The 18955-nt window shown below is 35.5% G+C and overlaps 1 protein-coding gene across 1 annotated transcript; it reads left to right on the forward strand.

The window, feature by feature from the left end:
• The first annotated feature begins 389 nt into the window (after positions 1–389).
• On the forward strand, positions 390–17080 carry LOC103698637 (polygalacturonase ADPG1-like). Its single transcript, XM_088714683.2, has 16 exons — positions 390–401; positions 532–654; positions 1529–1660; positions 2275–2424; positions 2534–2554; positions 3479–3629; positions 3815–3896; positions 4394–4502; positions 12162–12284; positions 13162–13293; positions 13973–14122; positions 14230–14250; positions 15176–15326; positions 15512–15593; positions 16101–16209; positions 16844–17080. Exons 1-16 carry the CDS (start codon positions 390–392, stop codon positions 17078–17080), a joined length of 1785 nt encoding a protein of 594 aa, XP_088570809.2.
• The last annotated feature ends 1875 nt before the right edge of the window (positions 17081–18955 follow it).

Raw genomic sequence — 18955 nt, forward strand, 5'->3', positions numbered from 1 at the left:
GTTGTGCTCCCTGCAGCTAGCAACTTTCTATATAAGAGGAGGATTAATTTAAGGCTAATTACATAACCTTTGGTCCATGATTGCCCTAATTAGAGCCTGTCAACTCCAATTTGCACCTCGCATGGGATTTTTTTTTCTCACTGTTAGGGTAACTAGCTAGGACTCTATTGGCACGCAATTAATCAACCATATCCTAAATTTGCCCTAATAAATGGATGACCATATAACAATGAACCTAGCATGAAAGGAAAATAATCACCATAAATCGAAACTCTTGGATGTACTTCATGATTTGATCTGAGAGGTGTACAGCGAGCAAGATGTCTATATAATGGAGGGTGTGGGCGCTGCTTTTTTTATTCATTCCTCACCTGTAATCCGAGGATAGCATGGTGAGGAACGTGATAATTTTGTTTTTGTTTTTTTTTTTCATTTTGGCTACAGTATACGATTAAATGAGTTGTGTCTATTCATGTTTCTCTTTTCTTAAGTATAGTTTGTCTCTTGTTAAGTATAGTGTTTATATTTCAGGGATCTGTGCGTGCTTTTACCTTTCTACTTTTTGCTTCACTTGCGGTTGGGGTATTGTCGGGTCCGATCTACAATGTCATAGATAAAGGAGCCAAAGGAGATGGCAAAACAGACGACGCCCAGGTATAAACCTCTTTGATCAACCCATCTCTCTCTCACGCACGCGCACACACAAATGCAAACAACATATGGAAAATATATGTGATTTTGCTGATTTTTGTCGATATCCATTTCTTAACTAAATTTATCTAGATATAAATAACAATTTAAGCATCCGACTAAGATCTATATTCGTATTCATATCCATCAAATAAAAATAGATAAGAATATAGATAGACAACTACCGAATCTGTATCCGATAACTGATTCTATTTATAGCCTTATTTAATTTTGTACAACACTCATGAAGTTTTAAGAAAAATATATAATCACATTAATATGCTAGTAATTGATTTACCATCTACTTAGTAATATTTTGATTTTAAGGGTCTAAACTATTTGTTATGGACCTGACTTGACCTGCTTTGATCATTTGGATCCAACATTAAAATCTGACTTAGAATCAGATTGGATCGGGGTCAAGCTTCCCTCGGTTCAACCTAACCCATCTACAACCCAAGGTGATACTCACTTTCATTGTCTTCTAGAAGTTTGTAGCATGCCATAGTCACAAAAGAATACAATGACAAAAAATGCGGTTTTAACTCACCTATCCTCGCTTGTAGCTATAAGGAAGTTACGAGAGCAATTTCTGATCATACCATATGATTGCGCTTCATGCGCACGTATGCCATCCGGACATCCTGTGCTTTCACCATGCATGCACAAGTTACGTCCCAACACAAGCACAATGTAGTGGTAGAATAGATTTAAATCTAGTTAGATAAGTAATAAGCAATCAACTGAAGGCTTCCTCTTGCATCAGAAATGCGTTAAGTGCACTACTATTATATGTGTTAGTATGGATTCATGTAATAATCTGAGTCTCATCCATCAGGCATTGACGGACACATGGAATGCAGCGTGCTCGGATTCTAAAGCTCCAACTTTTCTCATACCTTCAGGGTATACATTCTTGGCGCACCAACTCTACTTCCGGGGGCCTTGCAAGTCTTACATCAATGTACAGGTATTATTTCTAGCGTCATTTGCAAATTTAGTGGCTGAAATAACTGCTGTTGCTAGTGGCTCACTATTCTTGGTGAACATCCTCACATAGTGAATACGATATGCTAGATTGAAGGTGCAGGGTTAATTCTTGAGATCCGAAGAAAATAATAGTAATAAAAAATATTATTTTAAGTGAATTGGAGCTTGTATTAATAGTCATATATATTTTTTGCTTTAAACTGGGTAATAATTATAATAATGTGGGTGGACTTTCTTTCGTTCCTCTCGAAAAATAAATTTTTTTTTTTTAATTTAAGGATTTAGGGACTCAAATATCCAATGCCTCCGCTTCTTTCCCCATATTGTTTTCTAAATTTAGTATTTTTAAGGAAAGATGCTTTGGTGTGCTTGTCACGTGCATGGGGAAAATATCTTAAACCCAATAATTAACTCTCGCATACCACGCCAAATCCTTCAAGCTAAATCGATCATTTCGTGCTCCGCTTTGAAATGGGTGCCTTCAAGCATGACTCCATTCTTATTTTGCACTCGAGATTGGAAATTGGATAAGATGTTTGGTATCAAAATATATCACTAAGCATTCCGTAATCATGTTGACCTTGGAATATGTAGGTTGATGGAACTATTATGTCGCCCTACAAAATTCGGGCGGTAAGGGAGAACCATTGGATTAGCTTTGTAGGTATTGAAGGGATAACAATTAATGGAACAGGCTACATCGATGGTCAAGGCGCTGTTTGGTATGATTGTAGAGCTAAGCAGGTTAGAATTCTCTCTCCATGCATTTTTCTCATTTTCATGTCTTCATTTCCACCGTTTTTACTCGAGTATTATATGTAATTAAATGTTCTTGTTTTTCTTTCTGTTGCAGAAATGCAAGAATGGACCCACTGTAAGTGCTCTTGAACCTCCAATATATTCATAACATATAATCTTAGTACAGTACCATAACTAGGGCTGGATGGTCAATATGACATAGCATAAGTTCCTTTTTAGCATATTGATTTGAATTTGGTATCAAGAACACCAGGTTTAATGATTGACTATTATCTACTTTGGGAGACTACAATTTACGGACTCAGTTTTTCAACTCTCTCTATTTCAAAAACACATTTTAATTTTTTTCATTTGAAAGCCGAAAATTTTGTAATTTTCATTCGTTCAATAATATTATTTGTTTTATCAAAAAACTATATTTCTAATTGAACCATTTTATTTTTTGTATTTTTTATTTTTTGCTATAATAGATGACTCATATACTTTTAGTATAAATACATCCAAAAAAGTCCAAAAATAATAAGTCTTGGAGCGCTCTAAGCAGCTCCCTCTCACCAATCTAGAGAGCACACCTAGAGTGCTCAGCCATATACGAGGCCACCCAATCCATAGCTCCATTGGCCTACATGTAGACATGCTTGGCCTTGAAGATAACGTCTCCACCTAACATGGTCCGAGTATCTCGGAGCAATGAGTGGCAGTCATCCATATTCTGTCAAGCCTAAATGCAATACAGGGGCTACATATTTACAAGGTTAGGATCAAAATGTTGCTAGTCGTTGTGTAAAATCAGCCTTTTATCCCACATACAGGTGCTAAAAATTTTCTTTCATGTTTTGAAACAATAATTATGATTCGAAATCATACGAAACTAGATAGTGATAAATGTCAACTTGGTTTATTGACTGCAGACGGATTAAGAATAGCATATATGTATATATAAGGGCTTAGGCCTAAATTTGCTCTGCAACTTATGTCTTTTACTGTTTCAGGAACCTTGTTTAGCCATAACTTTATCACAAAAAATGTTTCGGTGCAGGCATTTGTTGTTAGAAAGTGCACACATGTCAACTTGAAAGGCTTAAATTTCAAAAACAGCCCTATGATGCACCTCACCATACAAAGATCTTTTGTGGTTAGTGTGAGTGGGATCACCATTACAGCTCCTGAAGATAGTCCTAACACGGACGGTATACACGTCCAAAGAAGCCGTCACATTCAAATCTCGCACTCTGTCATCGGTACAGGTAGTCTCTTCTTCACTATAAATCTAGATTGTTCGCTGCAAATGACACAGCTATATTAATATATAGAATAAATGAAAACATAGGAAATTTTAAGTTTTGAACAACCATATGATTTTATATGATTGCAGGAGATGATTGCATATCTATTGAGACCAGCACCAAGGATGTTAATATCAGTCATGTAAGATGTGGTCCAGGCCATGGCATAAGGTTTGTTTTCACCACTTGTCACAATATTTGGTTTCACTTAAGGAAGATCATTAGGAGCAAATGTATAACGTATAAGGTTATTGCCTCTACTAAATTTCACACTTGGTGTAATGATCATGCATCTAACTGGTAGAACCACTAGGCAAGCTGATTCTTCCTTCCAGGATCACAATTTCATGTACCTAAGATTCCAGTGATAAGTTTCCCTCTTCTTTCTTTAGTTCTTCCTCCATTATCCATTCTTCCTCTCTTTCCTTCTTCAAGGTTGCCCTCCTCTGCACGCCCTTTGTATCTTCTCGATGAATAGTGAGGTGGTGTTTTTACCACCATTACTCTCCCCCCCCCCCCTCTCCACATATACATATGCATGTACGTACGTACATATGTATGCATGTATATGTGCATATATAATCTAAGTAAATTAAGTGTCAACTAGTCGGTCGAAAAGCTTCCCACATCCATCTCCATTTCTAAGGTGTTTACTTAAATGTTTGCAGTATTGGAAGCTTGGGTGAAGACAACTCCGAAGCCAAAGTGGAGGGGATTCGTGTTTCCCATTGCCAATTCAATGGGACTACAAATGGAGTAAGAATAAAGACATGCCAGGTAAACTCTGGATATGGATTTTGTTCGAATGAAATAAAATTAACGAGCATCACGATGTAGTTCACCTAGCAACTAGTGTTGTGTTCTTAGAATTGCAGACAGGAACTCTCTGCTGAGGAGAGATGCCAATCAGCTGAATAAGTCTGGCTGGCTTTTGGAATGGGATCGTTTTGGTCTCTTATCATGGTTGCATGAAAGTTTGAGTTTCCGTCCGCTAACTCAATTTCCTTCTTGTTAGGGTGGACACGGATATACCAAAAGGGTATTATTCGAGCATATCAACTTCACTTCAGTACAATTTCCGATAATAATAGACCAATATTATGGTGATGGCCCGAACAAGGTAAAGGTCTTCTTTTTCATAATGTAGTTAATGTGAAAAGAAAAGAGTGCTAAATTCCGTATACATGTTTAATGAGTTGCAATCATCTATTTTTCTTGCAATAACCTCACATCAACTGCTAGTAGGGGTGTATATAGAATTCCTCATATGAAAAGAAAAAGAAAATGAGAATAAAGAAGAAATGTGTAATATTCAACGCATGATATTGATTCCAATTAGTAAAAGATCATTTTGCCCTGTGGTTATGTGAAATATTCCAAACTTCTAATTTTATTTCTCTGTCCCATTTGGTGAAGACTTCGGCTGTTCAAGTGAGTGACGTGCGATATGTTGATTTGGTGGGATCATCAGCCACCGATGAAGCCATCCTCATCAAGTGTAGCCAAAGCCATCCTTGCACAGACATTGTCCTGGACAATGTCAGACTCAAATCTGCAGATCCACGGAGGAACATCACAAACTTCTGCTTCAATGCGTTTGGAACAAAGAAACATCCGATCGTCCCGGCGCTCTCGTGTTTGACGCCAAATTGAAATTGTTGTTTCTTGGAATATCAACACCAGAATAGCTTCTGATTGTCTGTGTAAACTCCAGGATTGACCAAAATTCCGAAAGTCTATTGAACTTATAGTGGGCTAATAACAGAAGCGATCTATACAGTAAATTTTGATGTGTTTTGACCTAGTTATCAAGCCAAATTGTCCATTCTCATGCCCTGAGTATCTCAAAGAAGTATCCAAGCATGATCATGCTTTATACCAACCTGAGGAGGCCAGCAACTATAAGCATTTTGCCAACTTGGCTGCCTTTGGAAATCAAGGAATGCAGTATCCACTTTTCATGCTCATTACAAACGATGAAGGATGGAGAAAAGCATGCATAAAAACAACCGATAAATTAAATAATATTGTGGAACAATTTGGAGGTCATCGATCCATGTCTTGGTCTTTGCCATTTCGAAATTTTTAGCGTTCAATTTCTTTTCTAGGGTGTTCGTCACCAAATCCTTTTACAAAGGAGGAAGAAAATGGACAAGTGCAGCAAGGAAAGAATTTTTTGTGCATTCACATGCAGAACAACTTTTCATAATATCACCATTTACGACCAAAACTTTTTATACTAATCAAGCCATGTAAGACTGTAAGACTAAACCATTAATTCTTTTATTTTGTCCTTCATCACTTTATATTTCCTCTTCAGTACTTATCATGGTAAATTTAGGTCACAATCCAACAAACCAATTTTCTATTCTATAATGACCCATTAGGGCCATTACATAAAATTCTCAAAACAAAAAAAAAAAGTCCAAATAGCCACTTCGTCCCAGACAGCTCACCAAAGATTTTAACCTCCACTTAGATCTCCAACTCTGCTTAGCCATTCTGTAGCCAATATTAATACATTTACCAATACCTGAATGAATCTAGACCTACACGTTATGGCCACTTCTAAAGATGACTACCAACCACTACCATCCACCATTTCATCTTCCAGATTAGGGGCCAAAAAGAATCAGCAACTTATCAGCAACCACTATCAGCGGGTAAAGGAATCAAGATGTAGTTATGTAAAAGTTATGTAAAATACATGTTATATCCTTAATAAAAGAAAAAATCTATTCCTATTCTGTCTAAAAGCTAATGGGCATTTCTAGAAAAATATTTATCCCAATTCCTAGCAAGTGAGAATTAGATTTTTCAATGTCCCATATAGATTTTTTTTTCTCATAAAATAAAGAAATCGTATTCCCATGGAAAAGCTGCTTCTCTATTTCTCTCCTTTGAAAGCTCCAACAAAATATGAAGTATTTTTCTATTTTTCTGTTGACCACACTTTCTCCCTCCTAGCCTCTTCCCACGAACCAAACGAGAAGCAAAGTATTGGTAGGGTAACTATTCCCTTCTCTCTTCTATTGAGTTATATCATTAGATGTATATTTACCTCCTCGATATGATTTAAGAATTTTAATATTTTTTCTGTTGATTTTCAGCTTCAATCTTAAAAATCTTAAATTTGCTGAGTTCCTCATCATTCATTTTAATTAGGTAGATGTAACAGAACTTGGATGGATCATCTATGAAGGTCACAAAGTATCTGTTACCTCCCCTAGAAGTTCTACCAGAGTCACAAATATCACTATGGATCAACTCTAATAGATCTGAATCCCTATTAACAGATTTAAAAGGCTTTCTAGGAAGTTTGGCTTCTACACAAGTTTTACATTTTTAATGGTTCTTAAGATCACTTTTTGGTATTAAATTTAGGTTCATTAGTTGCTTAATTATATTATAATTTACATGACCTAATCTACCATGCCAAATAGAAGGAGGCTCTATATTCATGATCAAAGAATTTTTATTTATTAAAGGAACTATTACATTCAACTTAAACAATCCTTCACTAAGGAATCCTTTTCCATTAAAATTACACCATGAGAAATTACAACTTTATTGGACTCAAAAACAAGATGATAGCCTTGCTGGACAAGCAAGGAACCACTAATTAGGTTTCTCCTAACGACCAAAACATGTTGGACGTCGTGTAGGGACAGAAATTTTTCAGAAGTAAGCTTTAAGTCTACACATCCCACTCCTAGCACACACGCCTTCAAGCTATTTGCCATGATCACAGCTCCTCCACTTGAGACCTTAAAGCAATCTCAAAGGAGCCAGCACTGGAAGTCACTATGTTGACTTGAGCATTGATTGTGTGTGGACCTTTCTTCTTGGATTGAAGAGGTGCAGTCTTCTTACAGAAGCACTGGAGAGCTAAATAGTTGGTCCGACCACAGACATAATAGAAACGAACACCACCTTCCTCTTTCTTCTTCTTCTGCTCTGGAAATGGATAGGTTTTCCATTATGGTGGTTAGGGTTTCTAGGGTTGTAGGGCTTCTTTTTGTAATACTTATTTTTGAAGAGTCGGTTCTGATTTTTCCTAGGTGGAGCCTTTACATTATAAGCATTGTTTTTGTATCCAGTAGAGGTTTTAATCCTGAGCCTATATTGCTCTTCAATTCCAATCGAGTTCAAAACTTGGGTTAGGGTAAGACCTCTTTGGACATGGCTTAGAGTCATAGCAAAATCAGACCAGAAATTGGGTAGTTTGTCTATCAGATAGGCTACCTAAATTCATTCATCTAAATTAGTTTCATTAGCCATAAGCTGGTAAATCAAGATTTCAAAATCATGGATTTAGTCATTCATAGACTTTAAGTCCACCATCCTAAAGTTATTGAAGTCGGAGGCCTTTAACCTCTTTATCCCAGCATCATCAAGACTATATTTGCTATCTAGGGTGTCCAAGAGTTCTTTGGCACTCTTGGCTGTATAATAAATGTCATACAACCTTTCAGAGAGGGCACATAGGATTCTATGGATGCAATGATAGTCTATCTCATCAGGTGTTCTAGAGGGTGTGCTGGTAGAGGCACAAGGTTCAGTATGGAAGGAGGATGAACACTGGTTTGGGTTTTGGTGAGTAGCATATTGTGAAGTAGTAGGGTTGGACTCATTATCAACTTCAGTGGTGCTCTCACCTATAGTTGAGATCAACCCTAATATGGCGAGCCAGAACCACATTTGGTTCTGCCACCTTCTAAAGTTATGGCCATCAATTTTTTTTAGGTTTGGCACTAAGGTGGTCACTAGTGTTTGAGGCCATAGGTTCAAGGTTATAAAGAAATGACAGAAACATGAATAAAGGCAAAAAGTTTATGTTAAAATATTGCACTAAAATTTGTATTGAATCTTGAATGTCTAGTTGATATATCCAAAAAATAATCGTCAGACAGCTCTAGATCGGTGGTAGAGCACTAAGCTCACTTAAGTACCAGCCTTTCTCAAGCACGTATGTCTTTTTGACAAGTTTTTTTTGACACTATTAGTTAGTAGATATAATCACTAAAAATCACACAAATTCAATTTTTACAAAAGTCTAAGTGCAAACTTAAATTTTTTATTATGGATTAATCAATTTTTGAATTTTCTATTTAAATTTTCTGAATTAGTAATAATTAATTATTAATTTAGTGCTAGCTAGACAAATATTGTAATTGAAATCTAATATGTCAATTCAATGAATTATATATTAGAATTGATTTATTGCCTTATTGGAATAATTGATTACTAATTTTGTGCCAGCAAATCAACTATTGCAATTGAGATCTAAAATATCAATTAAATGAATTATAAGATTTATTACCTTATTAGAATAATTGATTACTAATTTTGTGCCAACAAATCAATTATTATAATTTAGATCTAAAATGTCAATTCAATGAATTATAAGATTTATTATCTTATTAGAATAATTGATTACTAATTTTGTGGTAGCAAATCAATTATTATAATTGAGATCTAAAATATCAATTCAATGAGTTATATGATTTATTACCCTATTAGAATAATTGATTGAGATCTAATAAGTCAATTCAATGAATTAATTATTATGTATTAACCAATTTCCAAATTTTTTGTTTGAATAGGATTTGGAAATTACTCCTTGAGGAGTCCAAATGGAGGTATGATAAACCTCTTGGAGGTTAAATAAATTATTATCTTTTTAAAATGATTTACTGAACTATATATTACTAACAAAAAAAATAAACCAAACACTTCTTTGGCTTGATAGCAATATATCACCTAACTAAGCAAATAAATCTAATAATTGCAATTAATAGAAATTCTTAAAAGAAATAATATATATATTATTCGGTATCAAAATAAATTTATTTTATCATAAAAGAAATCTATTCTAGCACAAAATAAATCTATTTATTTAATAAATTCAAATCATAAAATTGCAAATCCTACAGATCCACTAATATTAAATTTAAAACAAAAGTAAGAGAAAATAGCCTGATTGAAGGCAGGTCGAAACGCATAGACGTTGTCCCAAAGAAGTGTTTGCCCCCACGTACGGGTCTTCCCGCAATCCTCCTCAAAGATATGACGACTCTAAACTTCTTCTTCAGTACGTCTCGGAAGAAGTCATATCGCATCCGATCGGACTTGCAGATCCAGCGAAGAATGAAATAAAAATAATAAAATAAACTGAATAGAATTGCAAAAATAAAAATCAGAAGTGGCTAAGATGAAGAACTTTTCTCCAGAACTTTTTTGGTATTTTTTTCTAATTTTTCGTGTTCCGAATATGATGAAATATGAGGTATTTATGGAGGTATTTGAGCATTGTTTTTTTTGGTCTTTTTACAGACGCGTCTGTGCCTTCCACGGATGCGCCCACGGTGATTTCGCGAACGCCACAGTGGGCATTTCGCAAAATTCAAACGTGCACAGGGCCGAGTCTCGGGCTACGTGTGCATTTAAATTTTTCATACACCAGCCTCGGTGTGCGCATTTAAATTTTTCCAATAGTATACACCAGCCTTGGTGGCTGCAGAAATCATGTACCCTTCTATCCAAAGATATGACTCACAGAGGCGTTTCAAAGATTTGACTCTGTTCGTTTGTTAATGGCCCTTCTCCTATCATCTCTCTCTCTCTCTCTCTCTCTCTATTTGATTATATTTGTATTTCTTAATAAGATAGATAAATAGGAAGAGGTTTTACCTGTCATACTTTCACTACCGCTCTGAAAGCCTGCTACAAGTTTTCATGAAGAAGTGTTATGGGGGCGTTTGGTAACCCCAACAAGATCACCACGATGATCTAAGATCTCCGGTAATCCGAATGCTAGGATGATTTGATCCCAGTGATCTAAGATCAATATGTTTGGTAGGTCATGGTCCAGTGATTAAAAATATCTAGATATCCATGAGTAACTTGTTTGGTATGGTACAGGGATTCAAGATCACCAACCACATAATACCACAAATACCCCTGATATATCTTAGATGGATTTTTTATATATTTTTAATTCTCATAAATCAAAAATGTAAGTCAATATGCTAGTTTCTATAATAGCTCCATAATTTTGTCGCATATTCTACTTTTAGTAGCCCTTATCATATATTTATTAATCATATAAAATATATTATAATAAAATATTAATATATGTATCAATATATTAATTATTAATGTATTCTATAAAAATATATTTATTACTCCTATAAATTATTAATCTTACAAAAATATGTTATTTTCCATTATAGAATTAATATTTTTATTTATACTTATAATAATTTTTTTAATACTAATAATTATTTTGATTAGGAAAATAAGGTAAATAGGAGTAATATATTAAATATTTTCATTATATAAATATAAAATATAATAATATATTTCTACTATAATTTAAAATTATCCTTCAATAATAATAGAATAATAATATGATTATTAATATATTATAATATAGTATATATATCATTAATATAATATATAATATCAACATAATATTATATTATATATAAAACATTGATATAATATATTGATGGTATATTGATATATCAATTTTTCTGCTAAATTAAGGGGTATTTTTGGGGTGATTTTGGATTTCCGACCTCAAGGATAGGTATCCGATCGCCAAGTTGGACGGTAATTGGAGAAGTGGAGGTGATTTAGGATCACCGTGGTGCAACCAAATGTGATGATCTCATCAGCTCCATCCACATCACCTTTGACACTGGGACAATCACCCCATACCAAACGCCCCCTATAGTGCTAGACTGTATTAGATGCAATTAATCAAAAATTACTGATGATTATAAAAAAATTTCAAAATCAAATAAGAAAGAGATCTTTTAGGCATGTCTGCAAAGAAGCATATGAAGAAAATTTTGACTGAATCGCATTGAAGGAGATAAATAGATGGTAATATGACAATGCATTGGTAAAAATGATCACCGGCCACTTCTGGTGGTGTGCTCCATACAGCTATCAACTTTCTATATAAGAGAAGGATTAATTTAATGCTAATAACATAACCTCTGGTCCGAGATTGCCTTAATTAATACAGCCTGTCAACTCCAATTTGCAACTCTCATGTGATTTTTCTTCTCACTGTTAGGGTAACTAGGACTCTATTGGCACGCAATTATTCAACCATATCCTAAAATAACAATGAACTTAGCATGGAAGGAAAATAATCACCATAAATCGAAACTCATGGATTTACTTCATAATTTGATCTGAGAGGTGTACAGTGAGCTAGATCTTTATATAATGGAGGGTGTGGGCGCTGCTTTTTTTATTCATTCCTCACCGGTAATCCGAGGATAGCATGGTGAGGAACATGATAATTTTTTTTTTTTTTCATTTTGGCTACAGTATACGATTAAATGAGTTGTGTGCATTCCTCTTTCTGATTTCTTAAGTATGGTACGTCTCTTGTTAAGTATAGTGTTTATATTTCAGGGATCTGTGTGCGCTTTTACCTTTCTACTTTTTGCTTCACTTGCGGTTGGGGTATTGTCGGGTCCGATCTACAATGTTATACATAAAGGAGCCAAAGGAGATGGCAAAACTGACGACGCCCAGGTATAAACCTCTTTGATCAACCCATCTCTCTCTCGCGCACGCACACACAAATGCAAACAACATATGGAAAATATTTTTTGCTGATTTTTGCCTATATCTATTTTCTTAACTAAATTTATCTGGATATAGATAAAAATTTAAGCATCCGACTAAGATCCATATTTGTATTCATATCTATCAAATAAAAAAATAAGCAAAGATATGAATAAAGAACTACCGGATTTGTATCCGATATCTGATTCTCTCTGTAGTCTAATTTAATTTAATGCAGCACTCATGAACTTTTAAGAAAAATATATAGCTACATTAATATGCTATTAATTGATTTACAATCTATTTAATAATATTTTTGATTTTATGGGTTTAAAATATTTTTTATGGGCATGACATGGCCTGATCCGATCATTTGGGTCCAACATTAAAATCTAAGATAGAATCAGATTGGATCGGGGTCAAGCTTCCCTTAGTTCAACCTAACCCATCTACAACCCTAGGTGATACTCACTTTCATTGTCTTCTAGAAGTTTGTAGCACGCCATTGTCACAAAAGAATACAATGACAAAAATTGCGGCTTCAACTCACCTATCCTCGCCTGTAGGGGATTAGGAAGTTACTAGAGAAATTTCTAATCATGCCATATGATTGGGCTTCATGCGCACGTATGCCATCCGGACATCCTGTGCTTTCACCATGCATGCACAAGTTACGTCCCAACACAAGCACAATGCAGTGGTAGAATAGATTTAAATTTAGTTAGATGAGTAATAAGCAATCAACTGAAGGTTTCAATTCTTCTTGCATTAGAAATGGGTTAAGTGCACTACTACTATATGTGTTAGTATGGATTCATGTAATAATCTGAGTCTCATCCATCAGGCATTGACGGACACATGGAATGCAGCGTGCTCGGATTCTAAAGTTCCAACCCTTCTCATACCTTCAGGGTATACATTCTTGGCGGACCAACTCTACTTCCAGGGGCCTTGCAAGTCTTACATCCGTGTACAGGTATTATTTCTAGCGTCATTAATTTGCAAATTTAATGGCCGAAACAACTGCTGTTGCTCGTGGTTAATTGTTTGAACATCCTCACATAGTGAATCCGACATGCTAGATTGAAGGTGCAGGGTTAATTATTCTTGAGATCCGAAGAAAATAATAGTAATAAAAAATATTATTTTAAGTGAATTGGAGCTTGTCTCAATAGTCATATATATTTTTTACTTTAAAAATGAAAGTTCCAGGCCGAGTCATGGATGGTTCATCTCCAGGAATTTAAACTGGGTAATTATAATGATGTGGGTGGACCTTCTTTCGTTCCTCTCGAAAAATAATTTTTTTTTTTTTAATTTAAGGATTTAGGGACTCAAATATCTAATGCCTCCGCTTCTTTCCCCATGTTGTTTGCTAAATTTAGTATTTTTAAGGAAAGATGCTTTGGCGTGCTTGTCACGTGAATGTGGAAAATTTCTTAAACCCACTAATTAATGCTGGCTTGGCAACTCTCGCATGCCACCCCAAATCCTTCAATCTAAATCGATCCTTTCGTGCTCTGCTTTGTAATGGTTGCCTTCAAGCATGACTCCATTCTTATTTTGCACTCAAGAGATTGGAAATTGGATAAGGTGCTTGGTATCAAAATATATCCCTAAGCATTCCGTAATCATGTTGACCTTGGAATATGTAGGTCGATGGAACTATTTTGTCGCCCTACAAAATTCGAGCAGTAAGGGAGAACCATTGGATTAGCTTTGTAGGCATTGAAGGGATAACAATTAATGGAACAGGCTACATTGATGGTCAAGGCGCTGTTTGGTATGATGGTAGAGCTAAGCAGGTTAGTATTCTCTCTCCATGCATTTCTCATTTGCATGTCTTCATTTCCACCGTTTTTACTCGAGTATTATATCTGGTTAAATGTTCTTGTTTTTCTTTCTATTGCAGAAATGCAAGAGTGGACCCACTGTAAGTGCTCTTGAACTTCCTATTCATGACATATAATCTTAGTACAGTACCATAGTTAGGGCTGGATGGTCACTATGACATAGCATAAGTTCCTTTTTATCATATTGATATGAATTTGGTATCAAGAACACCAAGTTTAATGATTGACTAGTATCTACTTTGGGAGACTACAATTTAGGAACTCAGTTTTTCAACTCCCTCTATTTCAAAAATGCATTTGAATTTTTTTCATTAGAAAGATAAAAATTTTGTAATTTTCATTCGTTCAACTATTATTTGTTATTTGTTTTAACAAGCAACTATATTTCTAATTGAATCATTTTATTTTTTTTATTTTTTATTTTTTATTATAATGGGTGACTCATACATTTCTAGTATAAATACATCCAAAAAAATCAAAAAAAATAATAAGTCTTGGAACGCTCTAGGCAGCTCCCTCTTACCAACCTAGAGAGCTCCCCCAGAGTCGTCAGCCATATACGAGGCCACCCAATTCGTGGCTCCATTGGCTTTCTTATAAATATATTTGACCTAAAAGGCAACGTCTCCACCTACCATGATCTGAATATCTCGGAGCAATGGGGCAGTCATCCATGTTTTGTCAAGCCTAAATGCAATACAGAGGCCACATATTTACAAGGTTAGCATCAAAATGTTGCTAGCCGTCGTGTAAAACCAGCCTTCTATCCCACATACAAGTGCTAAAAGTTTTCTTTCATGTTTTGAAGCAATTATTATGATTCGAAATCATACAAAACTAGATAATGATAAATGTCAACTTGTTTTATTGATTGCAGATGGATTACGAATTGTCTATATGTATATATATGGGCTTAGGCCTAAATTTGCTCTGCAACTTATAACTTTTACTGTTTCAGGAACCTTGCTTAGGCATAACTTTATCACAAAAATTGTTTCGGTGCAGGCATTTGTTGTTGGAAACTGCTCGCATGTCAACTTGAAGGGCTTAAATTTCAAAAACAGCCCTATGATGCACCTCACCATACAAAGATCTTTTGTGGTTAGTGTGAGTGGGATCACCATTACAGCTCCTGAAGATAGTCCTAACACGGATGGTATACACATCCAAAGAAGCCGTCACATTCAAATCTCGCACTCTGTCATCGGTACAGGTAGTCTCTTCTTCACTATAAATCCAGATTGTTCGCTGCAAATGACACAGCTATATTAATATATAGAATAAATGAAAACATAGGAAATTTTAAGTTTTGAACAACCATATGATTTTAAATGATTGCAGGAGATGATTGCATATCTATTGAGACCAACACCAAGGATGTTAATATCAGTCATGTAAGATGTGGTCCAGGCCATGGCATAAGGTTTGTTTTCACCACTTGTCACAATATTTGGTTTCACTTAAGGAAGATCATTAGGAGCAAATGTATAAAGTATAAGGTTATTGCCTCTACTAAATTTCACACTTGGTGTAATGATCATGCATCTAACTGGTAGAACCACTAGGCAAGCTGATTCTTCCTTCCAGGATCACAATTTCATGTACCTATGATTCCAGTGATAAGTTTCCCTCTTCCTTCTTTAGTTCTTCCTCCATTATCTATTCTTCCTCTCTTTCCTTCTTCAAGGTTGCCCTCCTCTGCACGCCCTTTGTATCTTCTCGATGAATAGTGAGGTGGTGTTTTTACCGCCATTACTCTCTCCCCCCCCCCCCCCCCCCCCTCTCCACATATACATATGCATGTACGTACGTACATATGTATGCATGTATATGTGCATATATAATCTAAGTAAATTAAGTGTCAACTAGTCGGTCGAAAAGCTTCCCACATCCATCTCCATTTCTAAGGTGTTTACTTAAATGTTTGCAGTATTGGAAGCTTGGGTGAAGACGACTCTGAAGCCAAAGTGGAGGGGATTCGTGTTTCCCATTGCCAATTCAATGGGACTACAAATGGAGTGAGAATAAAGACATGCCAGGTAAACTCTGGATATGGATTCTGTTCGAATGAAATAAAATTAACGAGCATCACGATGTAGTTCACCTAGCAACTAGTGTTGTGTTCTTAGAATTGCAAACTGGAACTCTCTGCTGAGGAGAGATGCCAATCAGCTGAATAAGTCTGGCTGGCTCTTGGAATGGGATCGTTTTGGTCTCTTATCATAGTTGCATGAAAGTTTGAGTTTCCATCCGCTAACTCAATTTCCTTCTTGTTAGGGTGGACACGGATATACCAAAAGGGTATTATTCGAGCATATCAACTTCACTTCAGTACAATTTCCAATAATAATAGACCAATATTATGGTGATGGCCCGAACAAGGTAAAGGTCTTCTTTTTCATAATGTAGTTAATGTGAAAAGAAAACCATTCCGTATACATGTTTAATGAGCTGCAATCATCTATTTTTCTTGCAATAACCTCACATCAACTGCTAGTAGGGGTGTATATAGAATTCCTCATATGAAAAGAAAAAAGAAATGAGAATAAAGAAGAAATGTGTAATATTCAACGCATGAAATTGATTCCAATTGGTAAAAGATCATTTTGCCCAGTGGTTATGTGAAATATTCCAAACTTCTAATTTTATTTCTCTTTGTCCCATTTGGTGAAGACTTCGGCTGTTCAAGTGAGTGACGTGCGATATGTTGATTTGGTGGGATCATCAGCCACCGATGAAGCCATCCTCATCAAGTGTAGCCAAAGCCATCCTTGCACAGACATTGTCCTGGACAATGTCAGACTCAAATCTGCAGATCCACGGAGGAACATCACAAACTTCTGCTTCAATGCGTTTGGAACAAAGAAACATCCGATCGTCCCGGCGCTCTCGTGTTTGACGCCAAATTGAAATTGTTGTTTCTTGGAATATCAACACCAGAATAGCTTCTGATTGTCTGTGTAAACTCCAGGATTGACCAAAATTCCGAAAGTCTATTGAACTTATAGTGGGCTAATAACAGAAGCGATCTATACAGTAAATTTTGATGTTTTTTGACCTAGTTATCAAGCCAAATTGTCCATTCTCATGCCCTGAGTATCTCAAAGAAGTATCCAAGCATGATCATGCTTTATACCAACCTGAGGAGGCCAGCAACTAAGCATTTTGCCAACTTGGCTGCCTTTGGAAATCAAGGAATGCAGTATCCACTTTTCATGCTCATTGCAAACGATGAAGGATGGAGAAAAGCATGCATAAAAACAACCGATAAATTAAATAATATTGTGGAACAATTTGGAGGTCATCGATCCATGTCTTGGTCTTTGCCATTTCGAAATTTTTAGCGTTCAATTTCTTTTCTAGGGTGTCCGTCACCAAATCCTTTTACAAAGGAGGAAGAAAATGGACAAGTGCAGCAAAGAAAGAATTTTTTGTGCATTCACATGCAGAACAACTTTTCATAATATCACCATTTACGACCAAAACTTTTTATACTAATCAAGCCATGTAAGACTGTAAGACTAAACCATTAATTCTGTTATTTTGTCCTTCATCACTTTATATTTCCTCTTCAGTACTTATCATGGTAAATTTAGGTCACAATCCAACAAACCAATTTTCTATTCTATAATGACCCATTAGGGCCATTACATAAAATTCTCAAAACAAAAAAAAAAAAAGTCCAAATAGCTACTTCGTCCCAGACAGCTCACCAAAGATTTTAACCTCCACTTAGATCTCCAACTCTGCTTAGCCATTCTGTAGCCAATATTAATACATTTACCAATACCTGAATGAATCTAGACCTACACGTTATGGCCACTTCTAAAGATGACCACCAACCACTACCATCCACTATTTCATCTTTCCAGATTAGGGGCCAAGAAGAATCAGCAACCACCATCAGAACGGGTAAAGGAATCAAGATGTAGTTAATGAGGCAGCTAAAAACCAAACAAACTGGGGCAGCCCCATTGCCGGATTGTGTTTTCAACAGACGTGCAAGTCTTCTATCAAATCTATAAAAGATTATGTTGCAATGATGTCCATAACGATCCTTAACTGCAATTAAGAGTACTCTTTCCTAAATCAACTAGTGCATATCATCCATTTGGAAGTATATTTATTTGTAAAGACACATAAGATGGTGTCAATATAAATGAATGACTCTTGAATCAAAAGTACCAACAACCAATCAAGTAACTACCTAATATCACACCAACACCATAACAAGTCTGCATCAATTATCAATCCCAATCAGATTAGTCATTCATACTCGCTGAGCTACTCTTGTCATTGCCTACCAAAATCAACAAAAATATCTTTAAATGGATCCAAATTCCGAATCTGCAACAACAATCTAAAAGCTATGACCAGAGATGACAATTAAGCAAAAATAATCCTTTGTGTAAACTAAGAAATCATGGGGTCCCATTACTAGGCAAACATATTGTAGAAAGGCGAAAATAACCCACCAAGCCTCCATTTGCACTCCCTTCTCCTTTTAGCTTGCAGGTAGAGCAACAAGAGAAATGTGTAAACCATCCATAGTCATCACAAATAAACAATATATACATAAATGCAAATATATAACATAACCATATGACATAGATAACGAAGATCATATTATTTCATACTCGATGGAAGCCAGTGATATATCTGTCACATATCAAATAACCAGACATAAGCTATATCAGAAATGCAATTATATTCACACACACACACACATGCACAAAAAAAATACATACATATACTGCGCGCACACACACACACACACATATATAT

This window comes from Phoenix dactylifera, chromosome 2 (assembly GCF_051530095.1).
Source record: "Phoenix dactylifera cultivar Ajwa chromosome 2, Ajwa_hap1_PhDact_Kaust_v1.1, whole genome shotgun sequence".
NCBI lineage: Eukaryota > Viridiplantae > Streptophyta > Magnoliopsida > Arecales > Arecaceae > Phoenix > Phoenix dactylifera.